This window comes from Cajanus cajan, chromosome 10 (genome assembly GCF_000230855.2).
Source record: "Cajanus cajan strain Asha chromosome 10, NIPB_CcT2T_4, whole genome shotgun sequence".
Taxonomy (NCBI): Eukaryota; Viridiplantae; Streptophyta; class Magnoliopsida; order Fabales; family Fabaceae; genus Cajanus; species Cajanus cajan.
In genome coordinates, this window is record NC_138526.1 from 49889900 (window position 1) to 49906199 (window position 16300).

At 28.9% G+C, this 16300-nt stretch overlaps 1 protein-coding gene across 1 annotated transcript; it reads left to right on the top strand.

Moving 5' to 3' along the window:
- The first annotated feature begins 663 nt into the window (after positions 1–663).
- On the top strand, positions 664–4116 carry LOC109806334 (protein indeterminate-domain 11). Its single transcript, XM_020368705.3, has 3 exons — positions 664–1821; positions 1942–2338; positions 3170–4116. The coding sequence occupies exons 1-3, from the start codon at positions 1668–1670 to the stop codon at positions 3852–3854; spliced, it is 1236 nt and encodes a 411-aa protein (XP_020224294.1). The 5' UTR covers positions 664–1667; the 3' UTR covers positions 3855–4116.
- The last annotated feature ends 12184 nt before the right edge of the window (positions 4117–16300 follow it).

Below are 16300 nucleotides of genomic sequence, written 5' to 3' on the forward strand. Positions count from 1 at the left end.
CTATTTGTGATACAAGTTGAAAGCATCCTAATACAGACTAACTTCAATCAATTTTCTACACCATGAAACTTGAAGCTGAAAAGTCCAATATTCAATCATTCAAAAATTCTTCTCACGAGTCACTCTTTAATTACAATGCAAGGAATAAAAAAGTAATAAAAAAACAAAATTAATTTTCAGTCAAGACTCGTTTAGTCGTTTTCTATTGATTTTGGAGTCAACTCGAGCACAAGTATCGGCAATTGGCAAAGCAACGTTAGCCCAAGTAGGAGTGACATTTGTTTTAACGTAGTTGGATATAAACAAGTATAGGACGGTGGGAGTATTGTCGAAGATGATGGTAGTAAGATGAGGTTGTATCCGTACTGTAGCTGCAACATTAATAGTTGTTATTAATGGTGATAATGACCATTAGGAAATGAAAATGACAAGGCCGACAAAAAATTAGTGGTCGTATAAGTTACGATGGCGATACGAAGGATGCAGAAGGGGGGGCCGATAAGGATTTCGGTGTCTGTGTAGATCCATAACCAATGTGTTTGTCTGTTTAGAATTTAATTTAATTCGTATCCATAACCATGCAAAAAAAATGTCGGAAATTTCAGCTTTTTTTAATAGGCAATGATAATGAAATGAAGTGTAGAAAAGAAAAAAAGAATTAAGGGCAGAAGTGAGAATCTTTTAGCCATGCCGGTTGGAATTGAATCAATGAATCAATCATGTCACTGTAAAATTTGGAAAGCAGGGAGGGTCCACTGCCTATGATGTTAAGTTACATAAGGGGACTTCTCTCATGCTATCATTCTCTTTCTCTGTTTCTCTCTCTCTAAAATGTTTACATCTTATACATCTTTTCTTTCTATCTGCATATACAAATCGATGATATGATATGATACTCTCTTTTTACATGCTTGCTTTTCCTACCCTTTTTTCTGTTTACTTTACGAGAGAAGGGAAAGGAGTGTATGTATGTGTATATTAACAAAAGTTCATAGCAAAAATAATTGAGCTTGGTTGAAAGCAAGCAAGCAAAAATATAAACAATAGAGAAAGAAAAGATTTTTGTGGTTCTGAGAAAGAGAACAGAGGAAAAGAAAAGACAGAAAGCGCAACGTCAGAGTTAGCCGTAGGGTTCTCCTTGCTTTGTGGTTTCCGGTATTCAGATACAGAGGGAATCCTTCTTCTCATCTCTCATCTCTCTCTTTTTCTGATTTTCAACTTTCAGTACCTTGGTCTATATTTTTGTTCATATTACTGTGGCCATCACTGGATTTAATTTCTTGGTATATATATAAAAATAAATAAATTCTCTTGGGTTGGTGCCAAACAAATTTTGCTTCATAGATGTAGAGAACTCTCTCCACTTTTCATTTTTTCCCCCATGTATACTAATTTTCGTTCTTTGTTGGGATTTCAAAGACTATATATTCCTGAGCTGTCTATCAATTTTGCCTCTATGTTCTGTTGTTTTTCCCACTAGTCCAGTTCATGGTCCTTTCTGTTTTGGATGAGGGCTGTCCTTAGATCCTAGATTTAGAAGCTAGCAAGACGTGTAAGATAAGAAAAACTCAGATCTATGGCTCACGACAAATCAAATAACTCCAAATATGAGAAAAGATGATGAAGGGTTTGATACTTTGATGTTCCAATAACAAGTAGAAGAAAGCATGTCTAATTTGACTTGTGCATCCGGTGAAGCTAGTGCTTCTTCAGGCAACAGAACCGAAATTGGCACTGATTACTCTCAACAATACTTTGCTCCACCAACAACTCAAACTCAGCCTCCACTAAAGAAAAAGAGAAACCTTCCTGGCAACCCAGGTTTCTTAATTATATCTCTACACAAACTTCGAAACATAGTTTGTCTTGTTTGTAGTATGTCCTTGTCTTGTTTATCACAATTGGGTGTTTGTTTTTTCTTTACGTGAATTGTTTATTTAGACCCGGAAGCTGAAGTGGTCGCGTTGTCTCCAAAGACCCTTTTGGCGACCAATAGGTTCATTTGTGAGATCTGCAACAAGGGATTTCAAAGAGATCAGAATCTTCAACTTCACAGAAGAGGGCATAACTTACCGTGGAAGCTGAAGCAGAGAACAAGCAAGGAGATAAGGAAGAAGGTGTATGTGTGTCCAGAAGTTACTTGCGTACACCACGACCCTTCGAGGGCACTGGGGGACCTAACCGGTATCAAGAAGCACTTCTGCAGAAAACACGGCGAGAAGAAGTGGAAATGTGACAAATGCTCCAAGAAGTATGCTGTTCAATCTGACTGGAAAGCACACTCCAAAACCTGTGGCACTAGAGAGTACAGATGTGACTGTGGAACCCTCTTCTCAAGGTAACTAACCCTTTAGTTACAGCTTCAGTTTTCAAGTCAAACACATCATTCATTTATCAAGGATAAGTTGACTCAGATTCACATCTCTCTCTCTTTTTTTTTTTTTTTTGCTACAGCGTTAAACCCACATTCCTTATCTCTTCTTATGTACAGATGATCATTATATCCTCAACAAATATACCTAACTATAATATCCCTGTGAGAGAATGTTATAGTGTTTTGCATGTCCTAGATGAGTTTTTTATTTTTTTTTATTTTTTTTAAATAGATATGTTTAACAACTATATAAGCTCATACAACTTTGAGACCTATCTTTATCTTGATGAGTACTCATAACTTAATTCACCTAAACTTTTAAGCACAAAAAAAAATCTATGTTTGTGAATGAGCTTTTTTTAGTAGACATGATTCATGCATATGTCAAAGTGAGAATCAAAGATTAATTTACTGTTTGATTTCAATTTTTAAACGCAAGTTTTTCATCTCTCTCCACGTTTAAGTATCAATTTACAGAGAAGTTGCTATTTTTTCCTTCCATTCAAACGTGAAAAATCACGTTTTGACGCTGAAACAAACACACACTACATATGTGTGTGAGAATCAATTTTTGCATATCTTATAAGTTTCAAAATTTTAAATTTCTAATTTATAACTTATAAATTAGTTTAATGAAATAGAGCCTAAGGAAATAAACTAAAATTGAGAAATTTGAATGCAGTGGCAGGTGCCTAAGATGGAGTAGGTATTAGGTGTTGGGAAAAGACAGTAAAAATAGTATAGTTTAGGGAGATGGTTTGGTAATTTGTTTGTATGTGTGTGAGAATGATGCAGGAGGGACAGTTTCATAACCCACAGAGCCTTCTGTGATGCATTAGCAGAGGAGAGTGGAAGATCTGTGGCAGGCACAGGCACAGGAATAGGCTTAGGCATAGGCAACTCAAGTGAAACTCCTGAAGCAGCTCATGCAGGAATGATGATCTCTTCAGCTTCAGCCACTCACGATGAAGACATATTCCATGGATTGAAGGAAGAGCAACAAAGTTTGATGGCCCCTTGGGTTGGAGCACCATCATCATCATTCTTCTCTCCTCACGAAAACCCTAACCCTAGAGGTGGTCCCACTCTTCCTCACATGTCAGCCACAGCGTTGCTGCAGAAAGCAGCGGAAATGGGTGCAACGATGAGCTTGACTAGGACCCACCAACAACAGCAACAGGCTCACGTGTGTACCAATGCTGCTTTGGATTTGTCCTCACGTGAGGACCAGATGACCCCCACACTCCTTCACCATGTTATCAACTCTTTCTCTTCTCCCTTTCAAGGGACTTCTTTTGACCACACTTTTGGTGGCTGTGCGCCCAAAACAACCACCGCTCATGCCGCCGGAAATAATAACAGTGAAGCCCTCACCAGAGATTTCTTGGGTCTTACATCCCTCTCTCACAATGATTTTCTCAACATTGCTGCCATGGGAAACTGCATCAATAACCAAACCCAAAACCCTTGGCAAGGTTAGTTACTTTCATATTTTTTCTTTAATAAAATCACACCTTCCACAACGACAACCGAATCTATCTCATAATCCGACCAAGGGTGGTTGCTTATAGGTTAGCTCAGATGTCTTACATATACATATGTGGATTTTCTTTTTCTTTATTTCATTAATATATATACATATATTTTAGCTTTTTACTTATTTATTTTGCTTCTGTGTATGATGTATTGTCCATCTTCTCAATGGGAATGACCTTTCAGAATCCCAATATTTTCTTTCCTTATATATATAGAGAGAGGTATTTCACAAATGTCTATGACCTTAGTTCAATATTCTTGATCCTGGATGGTTAACACACACTAATGTCGTCAATGTTGATGCCATCAATTTTAAATATTGTAATGAAATATGATATGAATAAAATATAATTATAAAACTGGTTATAATATTATATTAAAGCATAAATACAACTAAAATAAATGCATCAATGTTTCATAACTCATTTTAGTTGTATTGGTATTTTTTTTTTAAATAATTGAACTGAAGTATATAAACATTTTAAAGTAACAATTATCTGATATGGTATGTTTTGGTTACCAGAACGATAACTGTTTTAAAGTATCGTGCTTCTAATTACTTGTGCCAGCAATGACACCCGTGAAATGATTTTTTGAATTACTCTTGTGAAGTGGATAAAAATGAGGTTTTTTTATTTTAATTTTTAATTTTTTTTATGGTTTTATGAAGAAATGTAGTTTAGAACAACAAGTGTAAGTATAATATTATTATATTGGGATTGTGAAAATAAAACTATATATGATAAATACTAGGGCTTGTACATATCAGAGAGTATGATGTATATATATGTTATTCAATTTTCATTATTGCTGTATTTCATAATTTAAAAAAAAAATGAGAGAAACACCGATATTTTTGTGATATAACTATTCATCTTTTGTTATTTTCCACTTTTAGAACGGGGTGATACTTTTTTTTAATCAAACATTTGGATTTTAGCTTAATATTCTTTTCTGACAATATTTTGTCATTTATGCTTTCTTGCCATTGGCTTTAAGATGAAGTCTGTTTGTTATGATAGGAATAACATGATCAGTCCTTATCACATTTGCATTCTTTATTTTGTACCACGCAGCTTTACAGAGGTTAAAGAAATTAAATAGAAAAACATTAAGTATGATAAACGTTAATGGGCAAAATGTGTCATCCATGTCGTGCGTCCTTTTCATATTTCTACTTTTATAGTTTAGCAAACCCTCTTATGCATACAAAAAGAAACATGATAAATAATAAATAACCTTGAACATGAAGAACCTACGCCAAAGAAAAAATCAAGCTGACCTGACCATCCAGTTCAACTGAATTTAAATGAACTTCATTACTATATAAATGAGTTTATGTAGTGTAATATTCATCATTTTTAATTGAAAATCCTTCCAATTCAAATTCTACTTCAACACAAGTTTTTGTTGTGTTTGATGGGAAAGTGTTAGAGTTGGTCTTGTATTCTGTCAAATGCAATTTTAGTAAAGATACAAATATTTAGTTACTGTCAAATAAAATTCATTTTGCTTTTAAATTTTGATTAATTTATAAGTGATGACAAACTAAGTTTAATTTACATCATGTTTTTACCTTCTAAAAACATTTGAACATAAATCATTTCACTTTAAAACCAAATTTTTTTTAAAATTAATTTTACAAAACACTTATCCAAATGCAAAGACATACTTAAAGGACAGATAATTAACTTATTTTTTTGTTTTGAACCGAAAATTTTACACAAACTTTCTCAGTTCAAGTGTTCAACACAAAAATGCAATCTTTTCTTTCAATAAAAAAATAGCATTAGTATATGTCTTACAAAAATTATCACGTATTAAAATTTTAAAATTGCACATATATGTAGCTGTAAGACTTTTTTTTCCTCATTTTGTTTAAGAGATACCAGGTAGTGATTTTAATTGTATTAGTTTTCTAATACCTAATAACAAAGTGGAAGATTTGTCTTTTGATGGAGTAAATATACTATTTGTTCCGTTGACTCTCATTGTGTGGTATTAGTTTTAATCCAATCTGTACATGGAATGGAGGACTCAACAATCAAATCTGCATAATATGTTAGCTCTTGATCACTGTTTCTTTATTTAGGTCGGTAATTATGAACCAATGAAATGTTCTCATGATAGCTTTGAATCTTTATAGGATAGTAGGCCTACGTGAAAATTTATCCACCTTTCCACTTTTTCTTATATCAAAACCTTGTTTCTCATCTCTGCTACCAAATCTTAATCATTAACCTTTTTCTTTAATTATTTGCAATTTCATTTTTTAAAATAGCTCATTCATGCAAATATATGATTCAGAGATTAATTTAGATAAATATTCAGTCACGTACATTTAAGTCTAACCATTAAAAATTAATCAATTGTACCAAGCCAACACTACCAGTATATTTGCTATTATATACGTCCAAACACCACTTCAAAATGAGTTGGACGCAAAAGCAATTCATTCATTTGAAGTCCGTCAATGCTAGTTAAATTACTGAAGTTCAAAACATTTTAGCTCAATAAAGATACTAAAGAAACAAGACATGGCTATGGAAGCAACATGGATATTCGATAAGAATTTATGGAAAAGTTTGATTATGGAGACGTATGCATGTAAAGTTTATTAAGGGATATATGATGGATGGGATGGGTGTCGGGTTTTAAAAAAGCATTGGATTCTTTGTGATGGGAAGGATTCGTGACTATGATATGCATGTTAGCCTGATTTGGATTTGTTGCTGTTTGATTTTTGAGAAATTTAAATAAAAGAAAAGAAAGATGTGGTTTGATACCCAATGTAGGTGCAAGTGGGATTCAATCCCGAGGGAGAATCCATTCATATCCATCCTCTTTTATATATATATATATATATATATATATATATATATATATATAATGTTAATTCCCAGCTCTAGCAGAAAAAACTTGCTACCATTGGGATATATATCCTTAATTGTAAAAAGTTGAAGTAATATCTACATTTTTAGACTCGAATTCTGTTGCGGTCCTATGATAAAAATATATAAATATAATCTTTCTATACTTAGTCGTGTTGTGGTTGACAGTGCGGATTAATGGTTTTCTTTGAAAAGTTATGTGCAAATTGAATACCATCTCACCTGTCGATTTTTAAATGATATATATATGGCTAGCTTAAGATAGCAATTTCAATTCAAATTAAATTAAGAAATTCAAAAACTTTAAATTATAACATGTCCACAGACACAAACATCTCATGATTAAAATGTAAAACATTCTCTTCTTATTCTTGAAATATGAATAAATGAAAGTTTAACTCGAAAGTGTTTTATGAAGTTCACGAAATTTGATTTATTTATTATTTTCTTTTTACATGAAAAAAAATAACTTGAATCTCAAAAATAATCAACAAAAAGTTACTTCACCTCTTTTTACTTTTTATGATATATTGACTAAATTAAGAAAAAATAAAAAAAAATAACATTGAAATCTATTTTTATTGATCAACTCGAATTCCCTCCTAGGTACACAATGTGATTGCAAACTAAGTAAATAAACTTTAGTATATTACCAACGAAATATTTAGCTAGAAATTAAAGTTCATGTATAATCTAATACAAAAACTGTTACATAATATTATTATTCGTAAAATAACGTTTATGTTTATTATTTTCCTTTCAAATTAAGCATATGTTTAATTTAACAAGATATTTTATAATAACTTATAATTAAAAAAGCCTTACTTTCACTAATATAGCTTCTAGTATATTTTTTCAAGAGAATATATATATATATATATATATATATATATATATATATATATATATATATATATTAACATTATGTAGGTAAGGTATTTCAAAAGACCAACAATCTCATAATGCTTGCAAATTCGTCGATATCGGCCTCCTTTTCACAACATTCTGAAGGGTGTGTTTTTCCTCTATGAATATCGGCTTTACTTTTCACCAAAAACTAATCACTTCATTTCTCCATCACTTTACAAAGATACTCTAATGTGAACGCCGTCTGTGACTTCAGTCTTCTAAGCCTAGAATTTTAGTCTTCTATTACTTATATTTATCAATTAAAATTAAAAGAAATTATAAAAAGCTAAGGTGTAGCTGAAGGTTAGATTTCAAAATTTGTACAATATTTCATGCTAGAAAAAGGCTATAAGGTGGAGGATATTTATGAGAAGTTGAGTGGATAGTTCTTCGATATGTTGGGGTGAGAAGAGAATTTTGTTTTGATGGGGCGTGAATTATTTAGAGGATTTGCTAGAGCTAGTAGAGGAGTCTTGTACATTACACTTGGAGGAACAAGAACAATAATGTTGGAATAAGGATACAATTGGTGCTTATATTATTTATTCAACATATAGTTCAAATGTTGGATGTTTAAGAACAAGTGTGAAATAAGGTGGCCCCTCTAAAGATATCAATATGAATAAAAATTATTACACAATAAGTTCGTTTCCAAAGTCAATCTTAATCAAATAAATAGTACTTTGCTAGTTGAGGAGATTTGGTGCACCAATTGTAAAAAGGAGATGGAATCAACAAATCAGTTGTTTCATGAGTATTCTTAATTTTCAAAAACATGATCTTTATGCTTATCATGGATAAGGTGTGAAACAATTTTTCATAATAATGTTTAGTGTCAATTTAAATAATTTATATGCTTATTTAGCGACTTTGAGAATGATGAAGAGGGGTGGAAGATGATTTGGTTTGTTGCAGTGTAGGTCAGACTAAAAATTGTTGTTTAAAGATAAACAAATAAATTTGTTTAGACTTTGTTAGGAGGAAAATATCCACCTGATATGTGCTTTTGATCTTTAATAAAGATTAATTATTATTTTTAGTAATGAATAGTTCCTACCAATATTATGATTAAAAAAATGTTAAATATTGTAGATTGAACAAAGTTTAAAGCTTGAAGTTAATTGAGGGTAAAAAGGGATTCATTTACTAAATTTGAATACTATTGACTTGTGTGAAAGTAATTAGTTAAATGGATTCATTGGGAGTAAAAGGAAATAAGCTAGTGTTGATGTGATGTGGTGGCATGGACATTAAACTTGCAAAACTCTCAATTTTGAAAAAAAGTAGTTAGTTTAGATTTATATCATTAAATAATATGCTTTAACGTTTCGGTATATTTCAGAGCATGTAATTTGGATTAGTACACACTTTATATTTGTTATATTCTATAGAAACATATATTATACTTTATTGGATATGATTTAATAATAAAAAAAACCTATTGTACTCTTAAAAAAATTAAAAGACTCATAAAATGACCGCACAATAATGATTAATGTTAATCAATTACAATCAAATAATATAGCTTCATTGTTACAATTTCTTTTATGTAAATAACTCCTAGTCGAAGCAATTAACTTTTTTTTTTTTTTTACAACATCAGAATCATATTCATTCCGTTAAAAGTTCAATTAACTTAAAAGTCAGTAATATGTAAACAAATCCAATATGGATTTTTTTGGGGGTACGGGAGAGGTTTGCACCAAGATAAAATTGAACTTCTTTTATATTTAAATTATCCAAGCATCTACCAAATATGTGTTGGACCTTGCTCATATGTAATACGTTCTTTTAGTGGATGTGGATATGGATTTAGATTTTGGACTTGTCATTAGCATAGTTTGATCAGTGCAAAATGCGTCAGACACTTATCCCTGCCCTAAGATTTTGGCACCTCTCTTTTTATTGGTTTGACAAAGGCAAAACATCTCCGCAGCAAAGGATTCCTCTGAATCTCAATGCATTAGTCTTGCGAATCTTCATCTTAGTACCTTTCAGATGAAAAGGAAATGATATACATAAAAATAAACAATAATGATCTATATATAATCATTCAAATTTAAAAGGTAAGATCAAATAATTAAGTGTGTATTTGATTTATTATTTAAAATATTCAATCAACTTTCACTCATTCTAATCTTTAAAATATAGAAATAATTATTTTGTCATATAGATTTAATGTAAGTTACGTTTAACATAACTTTTTTACAGACACAATAATAATTCCAAAAAGTATTCTATTTAAACTCTAAAACAAAAAGAATATACATGTCACAAATTTTGGTCCGTCTAATATTTCATTTAATGAATCTATCATGATTTAGTAGAAAGAAGATACAAAATTTTATGATTTCTGATATGAGGTAAATTACTATATATATAATCAGTGATGTTCTTCTGTAGCTTCACATAGAAAGGATCAATTTTATTCTTTTATGATAAAAGGAAAGGGTAATGAGGTAGCTAGACTTGTAACGTAACAGGAAGAGTGAATAAAGCACAGTCCACTAAGGCTGCCTGAGCCTGAGACTGTTCTTGTATGCATTAGTTGTACGTCATTTTATTGGGGTTGAATTGCTTCATTTCGTCTCGGGGCCAAATAAGAATATGCATATTTTGGATGTAAATTTGAGATTCACATGTAAGAAAAAATTATATAAATTGATAGATAAATTACTCTTTATTGTTTATGTTAGATGTGCAGAGAAAATGATGATCTACATTCTAGATTTAGTTTCAAACCTACACTAAAATTAACAAAAACATATGTTAGTAATATATAAATAAGTGAATTTATTTAGTATGCATATAGATGAAAGTTCAATTCTTTGTATGTGGGTATATAAATGATTTTGTTAAGAAAGACAACCAATTTTGATAATTTTCTACGTACCCTTCAAAAAGGAATTAGACTTTCAATATTACTAGTAAAAGAATATGTATGTATTTAAAATAAAAAATTTAGTCATTATTAGATAATTATTGTTCTACGACAATAATTTTATATAGATTCTACCAAAAACGATATAAAACATGAATATGATGATATTTTTTAATTAAATATAAAAAATTAGGACATTTACATCAACGTATCTCATGTTAATTTTAAAATAGCTATTTTATTACTTTAATATTTTATATATTAATAAGTGAAATTACGTGTTTTAAAACTTTGAAGCAGATAATCATGTACACTCTACATAGTTATAAGTCTAAAAGGCGAGAGAATGATTGAAGGTTTGTGTATTTAATTGGAGGACATGTAGAGGACATGATCCTAGTTGACTTGTCATTGTAAAGACGCTTCCCCTTCGGCAAAAATAATGTCACCACCTTTTCTCTTTGACTCCACTTTCCTCTATCCTATGCAGTGTCGATCTAATATGTATTTTTGAGGTCTAAAGTAAATTTTGAAATTAAACCTTTTTTAAAATTAATAACAATAATTTATTTTAATTTTATTTAAAATTTATTTTTTAAACTTTTTGGGATGTAAAATTACTTAATAAGTTATTATAATCAAGAGAGGGATTGAGAAAAAAGAGAGGGAAAGAGGCCGGGAGAGAAGATGAAAAAGATAGTAAGTTTAGTCGGTGACTTCATAATTTAGAGCTTAATTTAGTGGAGGAAGAAAAATTAATAGAAAAGTGGGTAAATAACATTAAAAATTTGGGTCTGATTTAGTAGGGAAAGATGAATTAATAGGAAAATGGACCTAATTTAAAGATGAGAGAGAGTGACAAGAAAATTAACGGTCACTCATAAAAAAAATGAACTTTCAGCAAAAAATCATAATACTAAGATCAAACCCTAAAAATGAATCCCCTGACTTTATGGAGGGAAAGTTATGATAACTTAATGTATTTAAACCGTTAGATTTAAATAACCATCAAACCCCAGTCCTTACAATATTAAGTTTAAACAATAACCAACAAACCAAAATTAATATTAATATAATTAATTCATTAAATTTTATAAATAGAAAAAATATTTTAAAACCCTAATTTACATAAGGCCAGCCTAAAATATTTTTAAGGGCCTAAAATTAGAATTTGGGCTGCTTACGCCAGGCCTAATCCTATGTACATCAATGCCTGCATGCGGGCTTTCAGTTTTCTCTCTCCATTCACCACTTCATCTCAAACTCAAAGGGGTTACCAATGAAGTGAAAAATCATTTTATATATATAAAGAACCAAAAAGTGAAGAGGACTAAGGCTCAGGAGCCCAAGCCCCAGGTTTAGATTGGGCTGGATGTTGATGAATAATGTGAATTGAGGGGCTTGGAGCTATAATGATGAATAGGCTTTTTGACCAAAGTGGGGTTGTTTTAAAAGTTTATTACGTAAATGAGGTTGTTTTGAAACTATTTACGCCTTTGGGGCTGTTTATAACGGTGTCGCTATGGGCCATAGCGACACCGGTGACACGTGGCATTTTTTTCACTTCAGGGAAGCCATGAAAACCATATAGATAAAGTCGTTACAGCCCATAGCGTCACTAAACGGCTTAAATAAAGTCGCTATAGCCCATAGCGCCACCAAATGGCTTAAAAAAAATAAATTCAAATGTAAAAAAAATTAAGTTAATAATTTAAAAAAAATAAAAAATAGTGGAGCTATGGCCTATAGCGACACAGTGTCGCTATAGGCCAAAGCGCCACTGTGATAAATAATAAAGTACATATTTAATTCGTGATAAAATAATCTAAAGGAAAAAAATATATATAAAGAAAAGAAATTACACAAAAAATAAGTTTATAAATAGAAATTAATATTTAATTTGTAATATAAAATAAATAAATTTTAAAAATAATTAAGTAAATAATTCAAATAAAAAAAAATAGTGGCGCTATAGATATGTATAAAATAAACAAATTATAGAAATAATAAATTTATAAATATATATTTATATGAAATTGGTAATATAATTTACTAGAATGTTGAGTATATAATAATTTTTAACAGATATATTTTATTTAAAAAAACTGGGCAAAAAATAAGTGAAGGAAAAAAATGTAGAAAAACAAAAATGAAAAAGAAAAACTGGTAGAATAAATCTGGAGAAAAAAAGAGACTCAATAACCAAAAAAAAAGAAAAAAAGAAAAAAAAAAAGCTAGTGTCGCTGTGTCGCTGTGGCCCATAGCGACACCAGCCTTTTTTTTTATTTTATATTTTTAAATTTTCGTTTTTTTTTTCTACTTAAAGTCGCTATGGGCTATAGCGACAAAAAGTCGCTGTAGCCCATAGCGACTCCAGCCTTTTTTTTTTTTTTTTTTTTAGTTTTTCATTTTTTTTACCTCAGTTTTTTTTAAAATTTTTTTTTTTGTGTTTTTCGGTTATTGGGTCATTTTTTTCTCCAGATTTATTCTACCAGTTTTTTTTTAAAAAAAATTTTGTAATTCATTTTCTTTTGTTTTTCTACAGTTTTTTTCCTTCACTTATTTTTTGCCCAGTTTTTTTTTTTAAATTTACATATAAAAAATTATTAATAAACTTAAATAATAAATTTTCTTTAAACTACACAATTAATTATTTTTAATTAAATTTATTAACAAATTAATGATAATATATTAATTTTCTTTATTTACTTATTTTTGCCACAATTTTTTTTAAATTTAACATATTATAATATAATTTTATTTTAATTATTTAGTTTCTGTACTTTTAATTTTAAATATAAAAACGCAAAATTAAAAATAAAATCTCATTATTGCACAGTGTCGCTATAGGCCATAGCGCCACTTAAAAAAAGCATTAAATAATAAAGGAAAAAAATATATATACACAAACCTAATTACAGAAAAATTAAGTTTACAATTACAATATTATTTAACTGGTAATATAAAAATAAACAAATGGTAAAATAAAATAAGTAAATAATTAAAAAAAAAAACAAATTAAATAGTGTCGTTGTGGCCTATAGCGACACTGTGTCGCTATAGGCCATAGCGCCACTTAAAAAAATAAATAAATGCATTATTTAATTTGTCATAAAATAATAAACAAAAAAATATATATACATAAAACTAATAAGAGAAAAATTAACTTTATAACTACAAATTAACATTTTTAACTGGTATTATAAAAATAATTTTAAAATAAAAGAAAATAATAACTAAAAAAAAAAACAAATTAGTAGTGTCGCTATAGCCTATAGCGACACCGTGTCGCTATAGGCCATAGCGCCACTTGTAGAATAATTATATATATTTTTTATGATTACGTTTTTAAATAAATATTTTTTATTTTTATAAATATATAAGTTCATTTCATTATTTTTAAATTTAGAAATTATTTTACTTTTTTTTGTTTTTTTTCTTAAATGGTGTCGCTATGGGCTACACCATTTTTAATGGCGCACAAACTGTGTCGCCTCAGCCCATAGCGACACTGTTTTGGCTCATTCGAGCCCACCCCACACAAAAAAAAAAAAACCACGTGGCATTGGTGTCGCTATGGCCCATAGCGACACCGTTGTAAACAGTCCTAAAGGCGTAAATAGTTTTCAAACAACACCATTTACGTAAATAACTTCTCATTCAACACTACTTTGGTCAAAAAGCCTGATGAATATGCATTTACACCTCCCTTTTTTTTAGCACCGATTGCTTTTTCCTTTGTAATTCTTTTAACAAAAATGTCAAATAGAAACTATTTTTTCTTTTTTTATCTATTTGGATTAGATATAGTTTAAATACGCAATAAAAACTAATACAACAGAAATTCATTTTTATAAATGACACTTTTATGAAGAAAACTTACAAAGGAAAAGGAAAGCGTAAATTATATCATACTCGTGTAGCAAAAACTAAAATTTCATGGCATTGACTGAACTTTTGGTCCTACAAAACCAAAAGACTCCTTCACAAATTTTATCAAACATTTTTAATTTATTGAAAAAAAAATTTCCATCTCTAAACTATTTTCATTATCTTCCAACTATCTTATCATTTTTTTTCTTATACTATAACTTAAGTCAAATCAATTGCATTTCGTAAAAATATTAATATTCCTATATTTGTAAATATGTAGTTCATAAATTCAATATTCCAGCATATATATAAAGTTTAAAATATCCCATACAACATATATCAGTTATTCTTGAAAAACACATAAATGTTGCGATGCCTTGTCTGGTCTAAAACGTGGATGACTCAGTTTGACATTGATGCGATTGTGTAAACATGGCCAATATTGGTTAATTAAGGAGGCTTCATAGTGTCTTAGATTTTATATGTGCCTCTGCTCAGGAAGGATACATCATATGATGGGACGAGAAGGGTCACAACCCCTTTTGTTTACCTTTACAGTTTTTTTTTTTTATAAATATTAAACATAGACTACATATATCTTTTATAGAAAATAATTTTATTCCGTCGGACTAAGATTATTATTAATAGTAAAATTTTCTTATAAATATTTGATGTAATTAGATATTCAACTCAATTTGAATAAAACAATTTTACACCATTTAATTTGCATTCTCAATAGTGGTTTACAAGTTTTATTGTTGGTTAGGGACAAGTTTTTATTTTTCAAATAAAACATAAATAAAAGAGAAAAGTTTGAGCTTAAATAATAGATAGGGATTTAATGATAAGGAAAAAATGTCTAAAGCAAAGAAAAGTAAAGATAAAAAGTTGTTTATGTTATAAATTGTAAATTTATAATTAAATGGTGAAATATCTTCTATATATATATATATTTTATCATTTAGGTTATGCCAAAAGTTTATTCTGATCATTTATTTTTACAAGATTTATATTTTTATTCTTTAACTCTAAAATTGAATTAATATTGTCATTATGAAACGTTATTTTTTACTTTAAGATATCGTGAAATATATTCTATTAGATTCATTTGCATTAAAATTATAAAATTTTAATTAATGTTCTAAATAAAAATATCATAAATATGATAAAAAATTACATAAAAAAATGAATTTTATAAGACTAATAAAAAAATTTGATATTTTTTTTTGCTTTATTGCGAAATTCACTTTTAACATGATTCTTGTTTTGTTTATAATTTTTTATATTTAAACATTAGTTGAGTTTTATATTCTAAAAATCAACATTATGTTTAAAGGGAAATATTCACCTTATGTATACTCACAATTCCTAACAAAGATTAGTCACTCATTTTGACAATGAATATTTTTTAATAATATTATGATTATCCAAAAAATATAAATAAATCTAATAAAATAATTTTTATGTCATAAAAATGTTCAAAATCATGTTTCAAGATTAACATAATATTTGTTTTGAAAAGGATATATTAACTCAAATTTTAAAGATAAGTAATTAAAATAAATATTTTAATAGTTAGATAGTAAAAATAATTTTTCACAATAAGATAAAAGGAAAAAATATATTTCAGCCTCTAACATGTGTTTGATACATTGAAAGTAAAAATATAAATAATAATAATAACACAAGAGAAACACTTCAATCACTAAATAATTTTTTTTACTTTTGTTTGATAAATAATCAATACAAATAAAATAATATTAAATTTATTATAATATCTCTTTTAATATTGATTATTTTAATAAATTATTATTATGTAAATAAAAATAAAAATAA

Bases quoted from the DNA above. Each gene is read 5' to 3' on its own strand.
- LOC109806334 (XM_020368705.3), top strand. From the start codon at position 1,668: ATGTCTAATTTGACTTGTGCATCCGGTGAAGCTAGTGCTTCTTCAGGC. The intron at 1,822-1,941 runs GTTTCTTAATTA...TTGTTTATTTAG, and splicing joins AAACCTTCCTGGCAACCCAG to ACCCGGAAGCTGAAGTGGTC. The intron at 2,339-3,169 runs GTAACTAACCCT...AGAATGATGCAG, and splicing joins TGTGGAACCCTCTTCTCAAG to GAGGGACAGTTTCATAACCC.